At 49.1% G+C, this 21,935-nt stretch overlaps 1 protein-coding gene across 1 annotated transcript in view; it reads right to left on the bottom strand.

Moving 5' to 3' along the window:
* Positions 1-21,935, bottom strand: part of NFATC2 (nuclear factor of activated T cells 2) — a 73,116-nt gene that overhangs the window by 30,527 nt on the left and 20,654 nt on the right. The window contains exons 4-6 of the mRNA XM_066561587.1: positions 21,233-21,435; positions 19,233-19,405; positions 9,974-10,114 (exon numbers count right to left, since the gene is read on the bottom strand). Of these exons, the coding sequence (XP_066417684.1) occupies positions 9,974-10,114; positions 19,233-19,405; positions 21,233-21,435 (517 nt within the window). The remainder of the gene's footprint in view (positions 1-9,973; positions 10,115-19,232; positions 19,406-21,232; positions 21,436-21,935) is intronic.

Genomic DNA, 21,935 nt, shown 5'->3' with positions numbered 1-21,935 from the left:
GGGAGGGAAAAAAATTGCTTCGTACCTTTCTGAAAGCTTGCTTTTAAACTGGCCAGAGGACACATATCCCAATGACCTGATGGACTGGGAATGCTGCAGCCAGGAGCTGCTGTCTGCTTTAGGGGAGCAGCTCTGCCTGCTTTGGGGTTCCCCAAAAGGGCAGGACAAGGGGGAAAATCTCCTAAACCCAGTCCTTCTCACAGAGCTTTTTATTTTTCCCAACTCTTGGAAGTTCTGCAAGAGCTGCTTTTGTCCTCTGTTATTTAAGCACTTCTGCTTCTGGCAAAAAGGGAAATGAAAGAGTATTTTTAAATGCATTTTGCATTTCTTCTGTTGTTTGCTCTTTGTTCTGTGCTGGGCCCAGACAATGAGCTGACAGATGTGCCAGGCTCTGGGGCAGCCTCTTCCCAGCTGTGGCCAGGACACAGCCCCAGGGTCCCTTCTAGGACAGAACCTCACCTGTCCCACACCTGGACAGCTCTGCTCACACCCACTGGGCACAGGCAGCTTGTCCTGGAGCTCACAGCTCTCATCCCTCCCTTGGGGTGGGCTCCTGGGGCTGCTGTGGGGCACGGGGCACCAGGACCCTGCTGGGCTCCCTCACCCAACCCTCCCTGGGCCATGGACACAGCTAGGAACAGCTGGGAGTGTGGCCCCATCAGGAGATCCCAAAGAGTGCAAGTGTGGCCCCATCATGAGATCCCAAAGAGTTGGAAATGTGGCCCCATCAGGAGATCCCAAAGAGTTGGGAGTGTGGCCCCATCAGGAGATCCCAAAGAGTTGGGAGTGTGGCCCCATCATGAGATCCCAAAGAGCTGGGAGTGTGGCCCCATCAGGAGATCCCAAAGAGTTGGGAGTGTGGCTCCATCAGGAGATCCCAAAGAGTTGGGAGTGTGGCCCCATCAGGAGATCCCAAAGAGTTGGGAGTGTGGCCCCATCAGGAGATCCCAAAGAGTGCAAGTGTGGCCCCATCATGAGATCCCAAAGAGTGGGGAGTGTGGCCCCATCAGGAGATCCCAAAGAGTTGGGAGTGTGGCTCCATCAGGAGATCCCAAAGAGTTGGAAATGTGGCCCCATCAGGAGATCCCAAAGAGTTGGGAGTGTGGCCCCATCAGGAGATCCCAAAGAGTTGGGAGTGTGGCCCCATCAGGAGATCCCAAAGAGTTGGAAATGTGGCTCCATCAGGAGATCCCAAAGAGTTGGGAGTGTGGCCCCATCAGGAGATCCCAGGCTTCCAGCTGCAAGGAGGGAACACTGAAAAACTCTGAATTTTCTTTCTCTTTTTTGAAGTTCCCTCCCGTGAGTTGTTCTTTTCTAGCCTGGGGCTGAGCGGCTGCTGGGTCTGGGATGGCCTCAGCAGAGCCGTGTGTCACTGCACAGCCCAGGGACTGCTGCAAAGGCATGGAAAACATTCCATGGTTAATGTCATTCAACATCAGCCTCCACTCTGGCCACTGCCATATTCCATCTGTAGCCCTGTTAATGCAGCCAACTCCTTGCTGCTCTTGAGACAGGAACAGGGAAGGGGGAGCCAAAATACTGGGGGGGTTAATCCAGCAAATCCTTGTCTCACTATGAGGTAGGAAATGCTCTAAGGGGAGATTCCTCCTCTAGGTGAGCTCTGAGAAAAGAAACCATCACAGTGTGTGAGGAACCTCCCCACAATCCTAAACATCCCAAAGGATAATTTTTTAGAGTTCTGTGAGGAAAAGAGGAAGGAAAAGGAAACAAGAGAATCCATCATAAAGGGAGAGCTCTGACAGAGACACACATGGGAGCTGTCTCAGCAATGCCACATGAAGATGTCCTGACAAGGACAGCCAAGAAGGAATATTTGACACTGCTTTTGCTCCAGGCAGAATGTTTTCATCTTTGTTTCTGTACTGCTAAATTCAAACAGGCTGTGCAGATACAACAGCACTAACTTCACAAAGAAGGTGGAAATCAAAAGGATTTGTTGGTCCAAAATGCATAAACTAAAGTAGAAACGGGCCCCCAAGTCATGTGCCACATCCAAGGAGCCTGTGGAACACATGCAACCACAACCACAGGGGATTTGATTTAGTAACTGAGCCACTGAAATTGCACTAAAAGCTAATGAAGCCAACCATAAAAATCAAATGATGTTCAGGCTGAGTCCAAAGTCTGTGTGGGTCAAAAGTAAGAATGAGAAAAAGCAAACAAGAAATAAATGTATTTGGGGTTATCATTCCAACAATGATAGATGCTTCTGTTTGGATATATTCCATATTTGTGGCAGCTAAACAGGTTTCTAACAAATCTGTCAGCAGCAGCAATTCCTGTTCTTTGAGCCCTGTTGGATTTAAGCACTCTGCAGTTCACTCCCTGACCTTTATATTCAATATGATGATGTGGCTCCATCTGTCTCACTGCTTCACTTCAGCTCGAGACAATCAATATTTGCTTTTCCTTTAACTGCTCTGGATGTGCACATTATGGGGAGCTTTTGGCAGGAGGATGAGGGAGGCTGTGAGGAAAATGAAAAATACAACTGCATTCACAAGTCTCTCTCTCTCTCTGCTTTAACCTGTTCTTTTTCCTGGTAATGAAAAGAAAGCTTTTGGTTATGCACACCCTGGGAGCTAATGAAGAGCAGGAGGAATAAACTGAGAAGTCCCAGGATCATTTCAGGAAATTCTGAATAGAGAAAACCTGCACCAAACTGTCAACACATTTATCACCTTTACAATGTGCGTAAATGCAAAAATTTTTAGGAGGAAATTAAAGTGGGGGCTTGGAGAAAATCCTCAACAAAATCAGGATTCTTATAGTAAGGATGTACTAAAAATCCTAAGGCTGATGTGACAGTGGAGCACAGCCCCAGGGCAAAACCTGCCACACCAAAGGCCCTTCCCTGGAACCCAGGTGATGCCCGGGCACCAGAAATGTTTAGCTCTGAGCAGGAGGCTGTGCTCAACCCTCCAGAGATCCCTTCTGCCTGAATTACCCCATAGTTCAGTCACACCACAATGGGACAAACAGCTCCTGCTTGGAAACACAGCAGACTAAACCCAGCTCGATTAATAATTTAATCCAAAGTCTACAAGTGCAGATAGCTGCTGATTGCATAGAGTTCAAGCTGCCTCCACCTCGGACAGGACAGAAAGCTGTAAGGATCACTGAGGAGTCCAGGGCCAGGTCTGTGTGTGTGGTGCCTTTCAAGCTGTGCCTCCACCACAGGGAATCCAAGCCCTGCCTCTGGAAAGGGCAGCAGTTGCACTCAGGATGATAAAATATTCCTGGATTTAGACCCTGAGGTCTTACCAGCCACAGCTGCCTCATGCAGTATTTTTACTGTTGTGGTTCCCTGCTCATTTAATGGTTTGTCTTAGTTGGCAAGTCTTTAACACCACAGGTCAGTGAAATGTTCAGGAAATAGAGATTTTTGTGCTGCTTCAGGGCTATGAGACTTAGCATTAAACCCCGATGAGAGATCTGATTGTGTCAGCACTCTTTGGGGGAATGAATGAGTTGTTGGAAGAAAGTAATTCTACCCTTCCTAACCCAAACTGCCATCATACCAAGAGTCCTGCTTCAAACTGGGGGAAATCAAAATGTCAGGCTGCATTAGGAACATTTTGGGTGATTCTCTGCAGTCCCTTATAGGACCCTTTTTAATTAGCCAATTAAAGGTTTTCTGAACCAGTTACAGCCTTTACACATTATTCAGGATCCCTTACTCATGACTTTGGGGTCAGTAACTAGCAGGGAAACAAACTCACTGCTTTATTTGAACAAACATGACTGATGGACTGAGAGGCTCAGGAAATGTTCTCTGCAGTTCTCTGCAGCTGAAGACTAAATATACTATTGTGCTGATTCTGGATGGGATTCCACGCCTGCATGTGATTTTAGGCCTGCAAATGTACACTGCTTTTCAGTCAAGCATTACACAAATTACTTAATGAACAACCTGTTACTGGTTCCCCAGAGAAAGCCAGCCTGGTGACCAGAGGGGCAGGGCTCTGAGTGCTCAGTTCTGCACATTTCTGCACAGTTCAGCTCTGCACAGCTCCCCCTGGGCCTGCAGGAACTGTCCCCATGCACTCTGATTCTTGGAAGGACTTCCAGAAAAGCACAATTATCCCTGTCAGCTTTTATCAGTAGATGACAGGCATCTCTGGAAAACAAAGGAGGGTTTTTAGAGCCACTCCAAGAACAAAGGGAGGGCAGTGAATGATTTCCAGTTGGACAAAACCACCCTGGGCAGCAGAAACCTTATGAGGAACCCTCACTCAGAATCTCTGCTGCTCTGGACAAATTCCAGACAAATTCAGGGACAAATTCTGATTTTAGCTGGGAACTTACCCTGCTTCAGGCCAGCACAAGGCTGCTCAGCATCTGGTCCTCAGCAGTTGTCTCCTTCTAAACTCTTACTTCAAAACCATTTTCAAACTTTACAGCAAACACAACATGAGTGTATTTAAAACTCATGAAAAGCAGAACTATTAAATTTATCCCTGAGCTTCATTTTCATGGATTTCTTTTTCTTTCTGAAGCAAGACTGCCCACTGCAGTTAATGGAGCTCTGTTTGTTAAGAGCAGAGGCCAGTGCCTTTGCTGCACTGAGGACAGAAGTTTGAGTCACCAAGGCTGGAGATACAGGGCAAGGTCTGGGAGGTAAAAGGGCAATGGATTACTCATCCACCAGCCAGCCCAGCCCCAAATCTGACATTTTGCACAGTGAGAACAAGTCTAGAGGCGAATTCTCCCCATCTATTGTTGAGGAATTCAATTCCCATTAAAATAAAACATAAATACAGTAGTTGAACAGTGAAGCAGGAGGAACAGTATTTCATTCCAGAGCTCTTCCAAATGATTCCTTATGCCAATTCATCAGAATAGATTTGTTGTTTTTTTAAGATTATAAGTGTGTTTGTGTGTGTGTGTGTGTGTATAAATTATTAAACAAAAGCTTCTCTCAAAATAAAACCACTGGGAACCTCCATGTAATAAAATGAGTCACACCAGGATGCGATGACTAAGTGGGAGAACAGGGAATTCCACTCCCCATGCCAGCTTTCTTCATGATCAATTTTCTGTCAACAGGTGATGGGAGCTTGTCTCTCTGCCTTTTGTTTATGCCAAGAGTTATGATTATTTTTTAATATTCTCCCTAAACAATTAAGCTGAATAATCAGGACCAGGCACACTTCCATCAGGCGCCCCCATGGTAAACAGTGAGCCAGGGAATCCAGGCCAGCAGTGGCTGCCTGTGTTAATAAGGATTTACCAGCTGTAAAATTCCAAAATCTTGTGTCATACGGGGAAACCTTCCAAAACACTGGATTCCACCCTGTCTCGCTGAGTCTCCAACAGCTATGGCAACTCCGTTTCTGCAGCCACACTCTTCTGCATTTTTCTCTGGGTGAGCCCTGGATTTTTTCCTGTTTTGCAGTGTTTTTTTGGAATCCCTGTTTTTTTGGAATGCCCCGTAGGATTACAAGAACACCTGGGGAAGCAGCACATTCCAGCCAGGGGAAAACCTTTGGGGAGAAAGGTTTGCTGGCTTTCAGCAGCTACAGCAGCAAGGAGAGGCACAAGGTGCCCCATTATCCTGAAACTTTCTAATTTGCACAGCAGAACCAGGCAAACCAATCCTCCTGATTAATACTCCTTACCCTCACATTCGATATTCAAAGTTGTTTATTTGTTCAAGTAGCAAACATCTCTTTTGAATGAACCTGGGAAAACACTGAAAGTTTTTTAAAAAGCTTTTTTGTCTATTTTATCTTGAATTTGCCTGGGAAAATTGCATCATTAATGTTGCATTATTAAGTTCACAGAGTTAACTGCTGAAAGTTGTTTGTTATTTTCTGCACTTCCCAGGAGTGCTTGGATCATTCATGAAACTGTCAGACTACAAAAAGGGATTCAGCTCCCTGTCTGGAGCATGGTGAGGAACTGACCTAGCAAAAAGGGGAGCACTGCTGTAGACAGAGTTGGAATTTCCTTTCATGTCTCCCATAGAGAACACGATCCTACCCTCAAACCCACACACAGTAAGCTTCTGTCCACATTAAACCTGCCCAGATGCCATCCCACCACCATGCCCTGCAGTGCATTGTCCTGCAGGACTCCTGGGATCCCCTGGCACACATTCCATGCTTGTTTCCAGCACGTGGGGTGCAGCATTTTGGGCACTGTGCACACAAAACCTCAACCAGCACCGCCACCCTGCACACCCCAGCCCGAGCCTGCAGCCAGGACACATCCAGGTGTGGCCAAGCACCACTGCTGGGCTCCAGAGCTGGGCAGATTTGTTTTGTCCCATTTGTTTTGTTATTTTGTGGATGTCCACACCTGGGGGCCCTGGCAGCTGCCCCAGTTCAAAGGGCACAGGCAGCACCTCCTCTCCTTACCCTGCCTGGCCCAAGCTGGAGATTTATGGTGGAGCCACTCCAGGGATGGACGTTGTGTTTGGGCTGTTCCTCCACCACCCACATTGTCCTAGAGATGATTCACGATGTCCATGTGGCCACCAGAAGAGTTTGGCAGGGGAAATCACAGCCCATTTGCACTTTTCTCCCCGAGAAACACGAACCTCCTCTACCACTGACAGCTGAGCAGCAGTAACCAGTACACAACTGGGAGTAAACACAACGCAACCAGCATCTGACTTGCAAATTATTACAAGACAATTAAAATAAATAAAAGGGGGAATTCCAGATCTCTTATTTTTTTAACTGCACTGTAAGATCTGGGCCCCAACCAAACACTAACACCCTCGACCTTCACCCTATTCCAAGTCCTTGATAGCTCCAACACTGCTTTTCAAGCTTTGTCTTCCAGATCAAAATTACAAGAATACAGTCCAATCTGGTTGCTTCCCTGACCTACTTTAACTTAGCTGGGCTCAGTTACGTGTCTCCAAGTTCAGATCTTCAAACTCCATCAGCCAAACTCTGCATTTGTGTGCTGGACTTAAGGAATTCATGAGCTCCCGTGGCTCACAGCAGCTACATTTCATGATCTTGCATCAGCAAGAGATAACCGTAAGAAGAACTCAGAACTCTAAGGCTTGCATGTTGATAAACTTGAGCATTCAGAAAATCAACGCTATTTATGCATCAGCATTTCAAACACAAGCACTTTATCCCTCGGAGCACTGAGCTCCAGCCCCTTCACTGTGTTTCCTGCTGCCATTTCCTGTCGTGAGGCTGAGCCTGAGCCTGTCCCAGCCCTGTCCCCAGCAGCTCCCGCCACCGCCGGCGGCTCGCGTGACACGACACTCCCTGCCACAATGACATCCCCCACAATGCAGGGAATTGTCCTTCTTTTCCAGGTATTTCTATGGAAAAATATACTATCTGCACTTCTGTGAAACGACAAAGCAAGCCTGCTCATTACTGCTCACGGGGACACGTATTTTTGTCACAAATGTGACCAGTTCCACGTTCCTCTGCCTTCCTAATGGTGGGTGAGAACTGTCTACAAGATCCAGAGGAAATGGAAAGAGGTTCTGAGTGTTTCCCTCAGGGATGAAACCTAATTTACAACTGTGACCCCAAGCAGCAGCTCCCTCAGCTCTGTAAAGCACATGAGTGACGCCCTCCCAGCACCGTTTCACCCAGATCCAAAGGCACCTGGAGTTTGGAGTCTGTGGAACAATGAAAAAATCTGGCTGCACAAAAATACTTGAAGAAAGATTTTTTGGGGGGGGAAAAGAGCCTTGCCACTCTCATCCTAACCACTGGACACCCAAGCCAAGGAGCTCTGTGAAGCGTGGCGTGCCCAAAGCTGTGGGATGTTTGCCTACACCGCTGCTCTCACCCTCGCTGTTACCAGCACAGCTAAAACTGGTGGCAGAAGTGGGAAATCCAGCACCACTTGCTAGCACAGACAAGGTTTGTGAGCTGTTAAAATGAAACTCTAAGCAAACCAAGCTCCCCCTGCGAGCTTGCTGCATCTTCCTGCCCCGACAGAGGTGTGATTGCCTCACAGGCTCTGCGGCAGCGGCGTGCTCTGGAAGAGACACAGCCTGCTGCAGCTGGGGTCAGCAGAGCTGTGCTGCCACCCACCCCAGCACGGGGCCTGTGGCTTCCCCTGCCCCTGAGCAGCTCATCAGCACTTTCTGCACGGGCTGTGCAGGGCAGGGGAGCCGTGGGTGGATGAGCTGCTCCCCCTTCCACCCAGACACTGCTCCATCGATGCCTGGGGCTGCACAGCTGGGCTCACTGCTCTGGGCTCCTGCAGCCCAAGGCAATGGCAACTATCAACAGACAACCCAGAGGTACTTAGAATTGTCTACAGTGCAGAATGAGGGAGGCTGAAAGCCTCAGGTGCACAAGATCCTGATTTTCAGGTGAGCTGGGATACTCATCAACCTCTGACAAGGCAGGCACAAAGCAATTCTCAGTTTGCTGCACTCAGCCCATGCATGACCTGCATGTCCAGCCCAGCTTCTTAACCTTCCTCACCTTAGGACACACCTATTAAACAAAGCAATCTTCATTTAAAAGCACTTCAGGCACCTCTGCCAGAGGTGCTGCTGCATTATGGAACACACAGAGAAGCACTGAGCACAGAGTCCCCCAGATAACCCACTGCAAACCACACAGAGCTCTGATTCAGCCTGACTCTGGACCTCCCATCCTCCAAATCCCCTTCTGCCAGTCATTTACTCAGAGTCCAGCAGACTGAGACTGCCTGCAGAGGCCGAGGGCTGGGGGGAGGCAGGATATGGAACACCAGCAAGCAAATCCCTGCTCCAGACTGGGCACTGCTGCTGGGATAAGTCCTGTCTCTCCCCTACCAGGAGGGAAAAAAAGAGGAAAAAACTCTGCAGTTTCCCCAGCAGTGAAGAAAAGCTTTAGATTTAGTGTGGAAAATATTGTTGTTCTTTTCACTTTCTAACATCTCTTGCAGCCAGAGCCTTCTCTGCTCTCCTATGGAAACAGGGGCAGGGCGTTTGGGATGTTTCCTCGAAATGGCACCAAGAGCTGCCTCCTTTGAGTGGATCATCTCCTGCAGCTACTGCAGAGCATTCTTGGGACAGGTAGCACTGCAGGCTGCCAAGATGTTCCCCAGCACCTTCCCCAGGCGCTGACATGGTGGAACAGTGGCAGCCCAGTGGGAAGGAATTAATCCATGGGCTGAAAGGAAACAGAGCGTGCCAAAAGAAATCCTCTGACTGCACAGGCTCATCTGAACCTCCGCAGCTCTTCAGAGCCTTTCATACCTGCAAAAACAGCCTGGCTTGCTGCTGCTGTGGGAAGGAGCTGGGACCCACAGGATGCTTTTTTTCCCCCCCCATGTCACCAGCTGGTGCCCATGTATGTTCATGAATGTACATTCATTTTTGGCTCAATTCTCACTTTTTTCCAATGGCATTACCCCATAGATCATGGACATGCTGCTCACTTGGGCAATGCAATCTCTTAAACTCCTTGCAAGTCACTGGACATATCACTTAAGGTACCTCTACCTCAATTCACTGACAGAAAACTTCTAAGCACCAGGTTTTCTTAACAGCGCAAAGGGAACACAAAGTTTACAATCAAAAATATAGAAGGAGAAGGGATTGATTCATTATGTATAAAAATAATTTTATATAAAAAGACACACTATGTTTGCTTTTCCACCACAGATTTCTAGAGGAAAGAAAAAAATCTTAGCCTGTAGCTCACATCAATAAAAATATTCATTTCAATGATGATTTCTACGGTAGCATTCGCTAAACATGAGATTAAGCAAGCACAGAGGAACACTGTAGTGCTCATCTCCTTTCTCTGCTAACAAATCCTGTCCCTGCTGATTCCCAGTGCCTGGATTCTTGTGAAGCAACAACACAAACAGTTGCTCCCAAGTCTAACTTTACTCACATGGTTTTACTTACATGAACTTGAATGGGACTACTCACTTGAGTATCATGACACAAATCTTATGATGAGATTTGGCACTACAGCTTTGCCTTATCCCGTTAGGGAAAGTTAGGAAAAACCTGCCTTACCTGATGTTTTTTCTGTGAACACCACCTTGGACTCTGCTGTGAAATTCTGTCCAGTGAGGATCATCTGCTGTCCTCCATAAACCAGGCAGCTGTCAATGTCTTGTCTTTCAACCATTGGAAGCTCATGAGCAGACCTTTGGGCTGTGGACAAATTGCAAACATGAATGAAACCAGCTCTGTTTTACCAGGACTTTCCAAATCTTCCCAGAACTATCCACAGATTGATCTTGTCATCGTTACCATCCCCTGACTGCCAAAGCAGCTTCTCCAGGGCGCTAAATTTAGGTCCGAGAGGGAAAAATAAACTTACTCAAGGCATTTTATTTGGAAACATTCAGGAGTTGGCTGCAGTGGTTCAGCTGTGCTGGCCCTGCTCCTTGTCCTTGAGAAAGGACAGCTTGGATGAATGAGCTGAAACTTGCCCATGCCTGTTTCCAAGTCAACGGCCAAATTTTCAAGTGCAGGCACACTACAGCCCTAGAGCCCAAAAATTCCACCTGCACAGAGGATTCCACTGAATAACACTGAATTCCTTCAGAGGGGGGAAAAAAATAAAATCAACCTCTTTTCCAAAATCCCAGTGCCTCCCACAGGGCAGGCCTGGCACAGGGGTTGCCAACAACAGCTCCATCTCCAGCTCCAAGTGCGGGCACCGAGCCCTGGGGGCAGCCATGAACCCCCAGTTGTGAGCAGGAGGGGTCACAGCAGGACTGCTGCAGCCCAGGGGCTTCCCAAGCATGTTCTGCAGGAGCCTGAACATCTGAGGAGCAGGGCCCTGTGTCACAGACTGAGCCTGACTGTGAAAGGCAAGGGAAGGAAAGGTAGGGTGGGATCCAGATGGACACGGACGTCAGCAAGGCTTTCTAAGGTCTTTACTGTTCTTGGCCACGAATTTGGAGCGTGACTTTAGCGAGTTATTCTCTCTTTCCCCAGCCAGAAAATCAGGAGAGCACCATCTCTCCACCTGCTTTCCTCTGATGCCATTAGAACAGCCACTGCATGGTCAGAAAAGCCTTGGAGAGCTCTGCAGAGCCATCCCAAGTGTTTGCTGTCGAGAGGTGAGAGCTGAAGGAAGTGAAGATGTGAGAGCTGTTCCCTACACTACAGACAGCTGGAAAACATCAGGAGCTTCCCTGTGAGCAGAGCAGGTGGGCAGCAGCTCGGGGCTGGTGAACTGTGAGTTCATGACCTGCACTCCAACTCCTCCAGATCCATCCACCCCAACTGGAAAGGCCTCCAGGGGATCCTGCTCATCTCTTTCCCAGCTGCCTTGGCTGGATTTCAGCTCTCCCTGACAGAGACCCTGAGCACTTGTGCCTTCACTGAACACCGCTGGCTGCAGAGCCAGAAATGAGGGAATGTGATCCTGGATGTGCAGTGCTGGGCCTGACTCACACCCAGGCAGGCTGTGACCTGACCTGGCACTGCTCTGCAGCCCTCGCAAAGAACAAATCCTCTCGGCACCTGGAGAAAATGTTAGAGTATCTGGTGAGAAAATTCAAGCATTAAACCTTTCACAGCAACTTCTCTAGCTCTGCTGAACCCTTCAGACACGAGACAGAGATTTTGCTCTTATCAAAGAATAGAGGTAATTGAATAGTTGTAACTTTCTTATGCCATTTGAGAGGCATTTTTGAAATCTATTTAAAACTGCTTTAGGACTCATTGTTCTTTTCAAGTATATAACATCTGGGCCAATATACTGCCAGTTGAAAAATATAGATTCAGATTACTTTCAAAGACGCTGAATTTCTTTCACATGGCTGTAGGATTAATTTATTTCCCAAAATACTAACATTTTTGATGAGTTCGTAATTGGATTTATCACAAAGACAGATCTGTAACCTCAAAGGCTTAAGAGTAAATAGCAATCATGAAAAAGCATGTCTACAACAGTCAAGAGAAAACATTTAAGTATTTAAGCATTGCCCTGGACACTCTTTATTCCTATTCAATCATCACATTTCACTTCCAAAACATCCTAAGTCATCGAAATTCCAGATTAACCTACATCTCTTTCCAGCTTTGTTGTTTTAACAGAGAGCTTGGTACCTGCCATCCCACAGATCAGTGGTGTCCAAGGCTTTTTCAGCATGAGGAAGGACAGATTTTGGCCTGGAAGTGACACTGACTCCTCTCAGTCACATCTGGAGCTGCTGCACCTGGCATGGCTTTGGGCACCTCCAGAGCTGTGCCTGCACAACAATCCCACCTGGAGCAGCCCCACTGAGCTCCCCAGTGCAGACACCACTCAAGGGTTTCCCCTGCCCTGTTTCACCTGAATTCCTCTCCTCCCTTTGGGTGGTCTGAAATCCTTTTCGAATAATAAAAGCCCCAGCCACTTTTCATTTTCCAAGGTCTCTTTTTTTCACCCAAGCGTGTAAGAAGGCTTCACCCCCTTCCCCATTTCCACCAGTACAGAGGTTCAAGCTTCAGTGTGGAGCTGCCTCAATAGGATTATTTTTTTTTCCTCTGCAAGAAATATTAATTGCTAATAAATCCCCTTCCTCTAAGGCTCATGATGGGTGCACTGCATGCAATAATTTCACACTATTCCTTCTCTTTCCCCAGGGGTTGGCACTTCATAAAGTGACCTACAGCTACTGGAGTTTATGAGCTTTGAATAAACAAAACACTGTTGATTTAACCAGTTGGGGTGTTTACTTTCAATAGCAACAGTTACTGACATAAGGCAGCAAAGCAAATGCTATAGAAATACTCACACTTGGCCTGAAGCAGTGTGTCAACCTATTAACAGGGGACATTATTTTTCTATTTTATTTGACTGTTTGCAAATCAAGATGTCATGGATTCGTGGTGCCAAGAAACACAATGCACGCAGTGACACAAGACAGAAAGGGAGCCACTGTCTGAGCGAGAGCCCTGCAGCACCTCCAGGGAGCTCAGGCTGCAGGGAGCAGGGGCGGCCACCGCCCCCCCAGGCTCCCCTGCACCCACTGCTGCCAGCCCCAGCCTGTGCCAGCAGCTGCAGAGCAGCTGAGCACGGGCAGCAGGCTGAGCGCCTCACAGGGGATGCACAACTGACCACGGGGACTGTGCCAAGGCAGGCAAAGGTGGGGCTTGCTTCCCCACCTGCCCACAGCATCCACCCCTCTCCTCCTCAGCAGAGAGGAGATCTGCCTTTCAGGGGAAAGGGGATGTCTTGAGAAAACTGATGACCTGGACAAGTCTGTTGCAGCTCCAAATGTCCCCCAGGAGGGTGTCACCCATTGCTGCTGGGAGGTGACAAGGGACAATGTCAGCTGGAGCAGCCTGGCCTGGTGGAGGGTGTTCCTGCCCATGGCAGGGGGTGGGACTGGAGGAGCTTTAAGGTCCCCTCCCCGCCAAGACATCCCATAATTCTATAATTCTGTCATGACCTCCTGCTAGAGCGAAGCCCCTCCACTCTCTCCCACACATGCAGACTGACTCCAGATCTCAGGTTCTCTGTCGTCCCCACTGCTGGCAGTGAGACAGCAGAGATTTGATCCTTGTGACACCTGATCAGGAGGAGCAGGACTGAGGCTCAGTGCAGCTCAGCGAGGACAAAGCCACTGCTACCTGTGATTAACTCACAAGCCAACAAACCAAAATTGTGGCTGTTTAAGAGAGGTGGCCTCACCAGAACAACTATTCAGAACCTCTCTGGACACCTCTGTCCTTACCCTGCCCAGAGCAGCCCCAGCTCACCCCAGCTTGCTGGAAGCCTTCGAGCTGGGACTCACCACCCCTGCCATGTCTTTGCAAACCTCCAAAGGCTCTTGATCCAGCCCCTGATTCCTGTTGGGCTTGAGAAGAGCAGCTAGAGCAGGATGTCTGCTGCTAAAGAAACCCTGACCCCTGGAAGCAATAGCAGAGGTGTAATTTGTTATGGGATTAATTCTTCCACCTCGGTGCAAACCTCAATGAGCCAAAGCAAATATTTCATTCCTGCTGTCACACTGGGTTTATTTACCACGAGCTGCCTGAGGTAGGACTGATAGGAACAGAGCTGCTGTGCTCAACACTCATCCAACTCATTAATGTTTGAGAGACTTTGATCCCCTGCATCACTCCCCGAAGCATCCTGAGCTCTGCAGTGGGAGCAAAGACAAAGGCTGGGCAGCCATGGGAGGACCAAGGGCAGGAGACATCTCCAGCAGCCAGGGAGACATCAGCAAGGCACCCTAGAGAGAAGCACATTTCTGATCAGGAGGACAGCATAATTTCCCTCCTGGTAGGAGCATGGAGCAGTGGAAGATGTACAAACCAAGTAAATAAAGCTGATTTCCAGCCCTCATGGGGAAACCTGGAGAATGTGGTCTCAACACTCTGAAAAGAAGAACACAGTGTGACTGACAACAGTTTCTAATTTGCTGCCAGCAAGACTTAATCAGCAGTTTGTGCAGAGCCATCCAAGCAAAAAGCACCAAAAATAGAGAGCTTTTCTCCACCTCCTCCTCTGCAGATAATTTATGATGTCCTCGCAAAGGAGAAGTGACAAGCAGCCATGGCAGCAGTGTCAGATAAGTGTGAAACTTTCTATGAACTGCAGCCAGCTCAGCAAGCCAGTGTGTGATGAATGACAGGGAAGCCATGGCCTGGGCTCGCCTCTCTGTCACTCATCCCTGTGGGTATGCACAGCATTTCCCTTCAATCCTTGTGCAGGGATGTGCTCTGCTGGAATGCTGCTCAGCACTCTGTGTGTGCTGGGCTGTTGGCTTGTACCACAGCAGCACTAAAGACCAGAAGTGAGCAGGAGCTGACCCAGAGCAAGGCTGGCATCCCCTTCACTCTGACTCCAGCTTTAAAGACTGAAATATTTCAGCTGCACGTTCAGAGTGGCAAATGTTGTCAGAATTAGCTTTTACATTCGGTGCTTCAAGAGAGACAAGGTGTTCTTTAGAGAAAGCAGCAGTTTTTCTGTCAGCTGCACTGGCAGCCAACTGCGGGACTGTCTTGAAGTTGAAATGAAAGGGGGAAAAAATTCATTCAATTCAACTGGAAACCATGAGACTCCCATAATAATCATGGTTATGGTTAAACTTGCAAATAGGTATCTCCCTAGTGCAAAGAGACCATTTGTTTCTGCTTTTCTATCTGAATAAAGCAGGGCTCCTTCTTGCCTGCTGCTGTGTTCCAAGAGCACAACTCCCAGCTGAGGAAAAGCACTCGCTGCCTTGCCAAGACAACATTCTTTTACATGACTAGCTCTTTCCTCTGTAGTTATTAATGTGTCACAAATCATAGGCTCAGATTGTCTAATATTATGGGAAAATCTACTAGAAGGAGAGAAAAATAAAGGAAACTTCCAGGGAAATTGATTAAAGGGAAATAAGAAATTTGACCCAATTTAACGGAACAAAATACGGCCAATAATAGAAACTATTTACATTCCTCTAGATGGACACACGGTTCTTTAGCAATAAGTTTTGTTTGTTTTGCTTTTCACCACCTTGGAATATCTATTATAAGAACAAGACTTTAGTCCTCTTCTCTCGTGCCAAGTGCAATTTAAGTTTGCGTTTTAGGGGATTCATGAGCACAGCTCAGAGTCAGCAAACATGGACTCTGCAAAGCAAGAACTGTGACAGACTTTGGGAAGGTTTAACAGGATTCATTAGAATAAAACCTGGGGCCCAGTGTAGGACACTCCTGAGCCTCCCACTCAGACATTTGCATGAAGCAGTTTTTGGTTGCTGACAGCACAACGAGCTGCCCTACTACCCTGGATTCCACCCTGCTCTCTCTGCTCCAGGATGCTGCAGCCAAGGACTGCAAACGGAATTGGGGCACCCAGCCTGACTCCCAGAGGTGATGACAAATCTGCCTTGGAGAGGCAGCCCAAGGTTAACAATTTCTGTAACACCAGAGCCCACCCACTCCCCAAGAAACGAGCTCCAGCTCCTGGGGAAAGGCAAAGGAACGGAGCTGATGTTACAGAAATCATCCTCACAGCTCAAAACTAACAGGCTGCAAGTGTCCAGCCTCTCCAGGGGTGGTTTTCCACGTGGCTGTGTTTGAAGGGACAGGTGAACGCAGTGACCCCTGACCTGCAATGTCACCAGCAGCTCTGTGACAGCCCTGCTGGCCCAGCAAGAGCTCACCCAGCACCAGCCCAGAGCAGCGAGCTGTCCCAGCAGGGACGGACGTGGGGACACAGCCAGCCCTGAGCAGGGATGGGGCAGGAGCCAGGGCAGGCAGGACACGGGCTCAGGGTCCCCCACATCCCCCGTGGGGCTGGCACTTCACTGCTCAGCTGCAGCACACCAGGAGAAGGGATCTCTCCCACCTCTCCAGCACACACCTACAGCAGCGTGGTCTCCCACACCTGCCTGAGCCATGGCCTGCTGCCACAGTTCTCAGAGGGATTTCAAATGCCTGCGCCTCCCCAATGGCTTCAGGATGAATCAACAGGCAACAGCAGAAAAAAGCTGCTGAATAGTGCAGGCTTGTCTGGGTCTGAGGTCCATTTTAAGGCACAAGTGATCATCTAACCACACATCACCCCCTGTCCTCCCACACAGCTCCTGGGGAGGAGCTCGCTCCGGATGATGCTCTGAACCTGTGAAATCCCCTCCGAAAATCTGTCAATGCTGAATGTGACACAGATGAGGTGGAATCAAACAGCCCTCTGAAAAGCAGCTGTTTCACAGTTCTTGCTTCACTGCAGCTAATGATCTGCTGACACTGCTGGGAATTCCTGGGGATCAGCTTCTGGGGAGGAGAGCGCTCGGATACTCTGTTGGTAGCAACGCACTGGGGGAGCCCTGGGAAGGGAAATGGGCCGTGATCCTGGAGCTGCTGCTCACCAAGGCTTCCCCAGAGGGACAGCATTTCTGCTACCAGACAGGAGGGATCCCGAGGAGAGCCCCTGGGATTAGGGTTCTCAGCTGGCCAGGTGAAAAAACACCCAAACAAAGGGAAAAAAAGTGAATCCCAGCAGCACAGAAGGTGGGACAAGAAGAAAACATCCCCCAGCCCCAGGGCCCCTTCTTGGCAGGGCACCTGAGCCTACCTGGGACTGCCTGGGAGCCCTGCAAGGTGTGCAGATTGGCTGGGACAAGCTGAGGTTACCTCCTCTAGTGAGATCTGGGCTGCACTGCTAATGCTGGCTGAGCCCCCTGATGTCTGTAACTGTCTTCCCAGAACCAGGCTGAGATAGGGAGTGCTACTGAAATGCAAAAACAGAGCTAAATATGCAACATACACACTAAATGGCAGAGGCTTAGTACTCCAGATCACTTCATTCCCTGCTTCCTTGAGTTCAGAAAAGCACAGTCCTTAACATATCTCCCCAAACTGCCTGTATATCTACTATTCCAAAAATCAAACTTTCTCATTTTATTTCCTTGGGGATCAAATACGTTTTTTTTTTTTTTTTGTTTGTTTGTTTTGTTTTTGTTTTTTTGTAGGAGCTTTGCTGTCTTCTATGCAGGCAATATTTTAATACTTAAATTATAAAAAAAACCACTAACAATAAGCCACTCATACTGGTATCTCCACCCTTGGCTTTTTAATACCCCTAAGACTCATCAATGCAAAGACATCTCAGAATAAATGCCTCAACATCTTAACCAAGGCTCTGCCACAGCACTCACTGCACAGGCAAATTAGGTGTGTGCATACAGCTCAGAAAAATGTGATTTATTCTGCAAACCATGCCTGGATTTCTGCTTGAAATGCAGTGATGGGCACAAACACAACGTGCCATTGTGGAAGGGCCCCAGGAATGCCTGGCTTACTCATGCTTGCTTTTCCTGAGGAGAATTTGAGTAGGTGGGGGGTGATCTGTGGGGCTCCCTGGGGGACCCAGGGCCAGCCTCTCCTGCCCTGGGCTGGAGCTGTTTTCCTGCCTGCAGGGTGTAGGAGTTACACCTGGAGCTTCCCCACCCCAGGAGCTCCTCTCTGAGTGCTTCCTTTAGCAAATGGACCTTTGTTCCAGCAGGGACACGTCTGGGGTGGAGGCCACTATTGTTTCAGCCATCTGCTCCCACGGAGGAATGGGACAATTTCCTATGGACAGAGGTGCTGGCTACTCCCACTGCTGTCCCTTCCCCATCACAGTGCCCAGAGACTTCACTCAGCTGCTAAAACGTTCTGATAGTTGGTACCTTCTCAGAAACACTGCCAAGAGATCATCCATAGCCATCATCCTCTCCCAGCCTTGCCTGGACTATTCATTTGTATTGCTTTTTAAGAAGCTGCCATCAATAATTCACCAGCCAGTTTGATTTCCCACCCAGAACTGGCTTCTCTCATTCTAAGCAGCTGTATTCAAGTAAAGTCTGCATCTCAATAAATACAACTGACACATGAGAGACTCAATGGCTTTCTTCACATGACTTATGGCAAGACAGGTTCTGCTAAAGGGGTGAGTCATTCAGCAAAGGCAGAGGAAAACTGTTCATTATGTATTTGTGAAATCCCCAAACCACAAAAAGGCACCATTTAACAACAAAAAGCATCACAGGATGCACAGGAACCAGTAAAGTGGGTAGAGCCCTTCCAGAAATGACTGTGACACGGGGGGCCTCATCAGAGGCCTCTCTTTCTCAGGATCCAGTCAGTTATAATGAGTGGGAGGTGCAGATTGTGAGCTCACACGTTTATGGGATTTGCACTTCAGAAATCAAAACTGCCAGTTTTCTTCTGTCCCTCAGGGGAATACCAGAACCACCTGTGCTTCAGCCTCCTGAGCTGTGCACCCCTTGGCACTGACAGCTAGAAAAAACAATGCCCAGAATGCACCTGAGCCCAGAATCAGGGCTGTGCCTCCGTTTCAGCTGTGCTCCCGCCACAGCTCAGACCAGAGGACTCTGGTCACTCCTTTGGCACAGGACTGGCCACAGTGCTTGGAGCCAGCCCAGTCTGAGTTCAAACCTCCAGCCACCTGCCAGTTTGTGGAGGACGAATTCTGATTGTGCCTCCACTCGAAATAAAGCCAGGAAAGCAGACAGCTTGAACACTTCACCAACAGGGACAGCACAGGTGTGTCCCTACACACACCCCCATGCTGCTTCCAGGAGAGCCAGCAGGACCCAGCAGCAATGCACTGATAAATGAACTCTGCAGCAGGCCCCAGACTTGCAGCACAGAGCTTGCTGCCCTCACAAGCCCCCCTGAAGAGCCACCTGCCCCCCAAAGCTCTCTGAGGACAGGGAGCGCCTGGAGGGAGGGCAGAGCCACAGCCCCACAGGCGCAGCTGGCACAGCTGGCACAGGGGGCAGAGCCAGCCCGGAGCAGGGCAGCAGAGCAGCGGCAGTGCAGGGATACTCACAGCACTCGATGGGGTTGGAGGCCGCCTGCAGGGACACGACCCTGCCGCTGGGCTCGGGGATGTGCACGCGGAACACCAGGCGCACCCGCGTGTTCTTGCGGCCGATGTCGGTCTCGCCCTTGCGCAGCTCGATGTCCGCGTTGCGCAGCTTCAGGATCCCTGCGCAGTCGATGCTGCAACACACAGAGCCCAGCTCACTGCTCTGCCCGGGACCTGCTCCCTCCCCGGGGCTCACAGCAGCTCCAAGGACACGCTCTGCTCGGGATCCAGACATTCCCAGACACGCAGCACACGAGGGGTGCTGCTGGACCTCTCCCCGCTCTCTGGCCACAGCAGAAGTTGCTCTCCAAGCATTAAAACCCCAAATCTTGTTTCCCAGTGCTAAGCACAGGAGAGCAGAAGGCAGAGCCCTGCCCAGGGCAGGAGCCTCCATCAGCAGCTCTCCCCAGAGCCCAGCTCCCAGGGACTGCCCAGCATCCCATCCCTTGCCCACACCTGGGCAGGGCAGCTCAGCCCCGTGGGGAATCACAGCAGCTCGGGCAGCTGGTTACAGAATCCACACTGCCTGCACCAGCCAGGCACGTGGAATTCAGCTCCAAAGCACTGCTGGCTCCTCCTGACTGCTCCAGCCTGGCCCAGGCCACTGTGTCATCTTCCAAAACCCGGGGACATTGTTCCCAGGCAAGGCAAGAGCAGATATTCATTCTCCCATTCACTGTGTCCCTGCACAAAAGGAGAGTGCAGGGAGTAGGATGGGGTTGAGCAGCAATGAAAGGATTAGAATTGCTTAAATCAGCACTGCAACTTAGTATTTGGTGTAAGTGCAGATTAGCTTCTCCAGAGTCCAGTGTAACCTTGCAAACATGCCTGTGTTAGGAAAATGTGACAATTATTTGTCAAGCTCAGCAACAGTTCTCAGAGCAGACAGTGAGCACTGCTATTAAACAGGCACTGCCAGCCCATTTTGATATCAGTTCTAAAAACACATCATTTCTCTTCTCTTGATATGAATTAAAATCACGTTTGGGGAGGTATAAGCCCCAAGCTGCTTCTACACCCACACTGTTCCTCGCCCTTGCATATGTGCAGGGGTTTATTATTCCAGGGTTCCTTGTTAGGAATGAGGTATATTTTCTAAAAAAATATGAAGAAAGAATGTGGATTTTGCAATGAAGTAGGGGGGCTTAAAAACATAACTGCTCTGCCAGTTTTGTCAGGCTCCTCTGAAGGATGGAGATACAGCTCTTCCCTCTGCAGAGCAATCACTCTCATGCCTGGCACACATTCAAGCCTGAAGTTTTCAGACTGGTGCCCACTTCATCCTTCTGCCTCCATAAAACTGAAAGGAGTAATACAGACAAGATGTGCCTGTACTTGCTTTTCTGTTAACCTGTTACAAGAGGAGATCTCATGGCCAGAGCACTTGCCTGAGTTCAGAAGAGACGCTTTGTATTCCATTAAACGTTGTAAAATGCATCCTGCCCTTGCTCCTCACTGTGTCCCTGCAGCACAAGGACCTGAGATTTGAGTCTTCTTTTCCTGAGTGCACTCCAAACCCATTCTGACTGTGAGATGATGGATTAGTGAGACACTGGATGTCCCACCCTGAAGTGTCCAAGGCCAGGCTGGACAGGGCTTGGAGCAGCCTGGGACAGTGAAAGGTGTCCCTGCCATGGCAGGGGTGGCACTGGATGGGCTTTAAGGGCTCTTCCAACCCAAAACCATTCTGTGATTACAGCACAGTCACTGCAGAAACTGGAATACAGAGCAGAAGTGCCTGCGTGGTCACCTGCTGGATGGGAACTGTCCCAGCAGCTTTAACCCAGGTGCTTGTAGCTGGTTTTGTAAAAGGGTCTTGCCCTCACAAACCACCCAACGTGCTGGAAAGGGGAGTCCCTCCAGAGCATCACTATTCTTTAAGTGATTCCTTTCCAAAGAGAAAGAACTTCAGTGCCAGCTTCATCCACCTCAACCTTGTTAACAAAAAGAAATCTACTTACGTTGCTTTCATGTTGTTTTTGGGTTCCAGGGGGATCTCGAGCACCTTGGTGTTGCCAATGATCTTCTCGTAGCTGGTGGTGGTGACGGTTTTGCCCGTGATGCGATGCACCTGGTAGAAGGCGTGGGGCTTCAGGATGCGCTCATCCGCCGTGCCAATGAAGATCTGCAGCCCCAGGGGCTTGTTCTCCATGTACCCGTGCAGCTGGCAAGACATGGAAACTGCTGTCACACACTGGGCCTGCAAAGCCCTCAGGAAACCAGGGAGGTTTGCAGACATGTACAGATGTACAAATGTGGGTATCTGCACTGACACACTGCTCGTGGAAGTTCATCCTTCCCACAGTTGTTGGTTCACCTTCAACCATGCCTCTTACACTATACTAAAACACCACCTGTACAGGTAGAGATGGCATTTTGGATCTGGGACTGAACAGCACAAGGATGGCTTAGTTGACCTCAGAGCCTGGGGTTGCTAGGCCTCAAGGACACACGTTATTCTGTCTTCTTTGTTGTTTTTTTCACAAACACCATTTGCTGCAAGGAAACCAAAATGCCTCCATAGAGCAGGGAGACAAGGAAATTTCTCCTTCCTTATTAACGTTCAAAATTACAAATCAAACCATTCTAAATTTCTCACATAACCAAAAATGAGAACCAGACATTTATCTACCACATAGCCAGGGATCGAGCTGAAAGGGATTT

Source organism: Molothrus aeneus, chromosome 17, assembly GCF_037042795.1.
Source record: "Molothrus aeneus isolate 106 chromosome 17, BPBGC_Maene_1.0, whole genome shotgun sequence".
NCBI classification, from domain to species: Eukaryota; Metazoa; Chordata; class Aves; order Passeriformes; family Icteridae; genus Molothrus; species Molothrus aeneus.
This window is presented reverse-complemented; position numbering and strand designations above follow the sequence as displayed.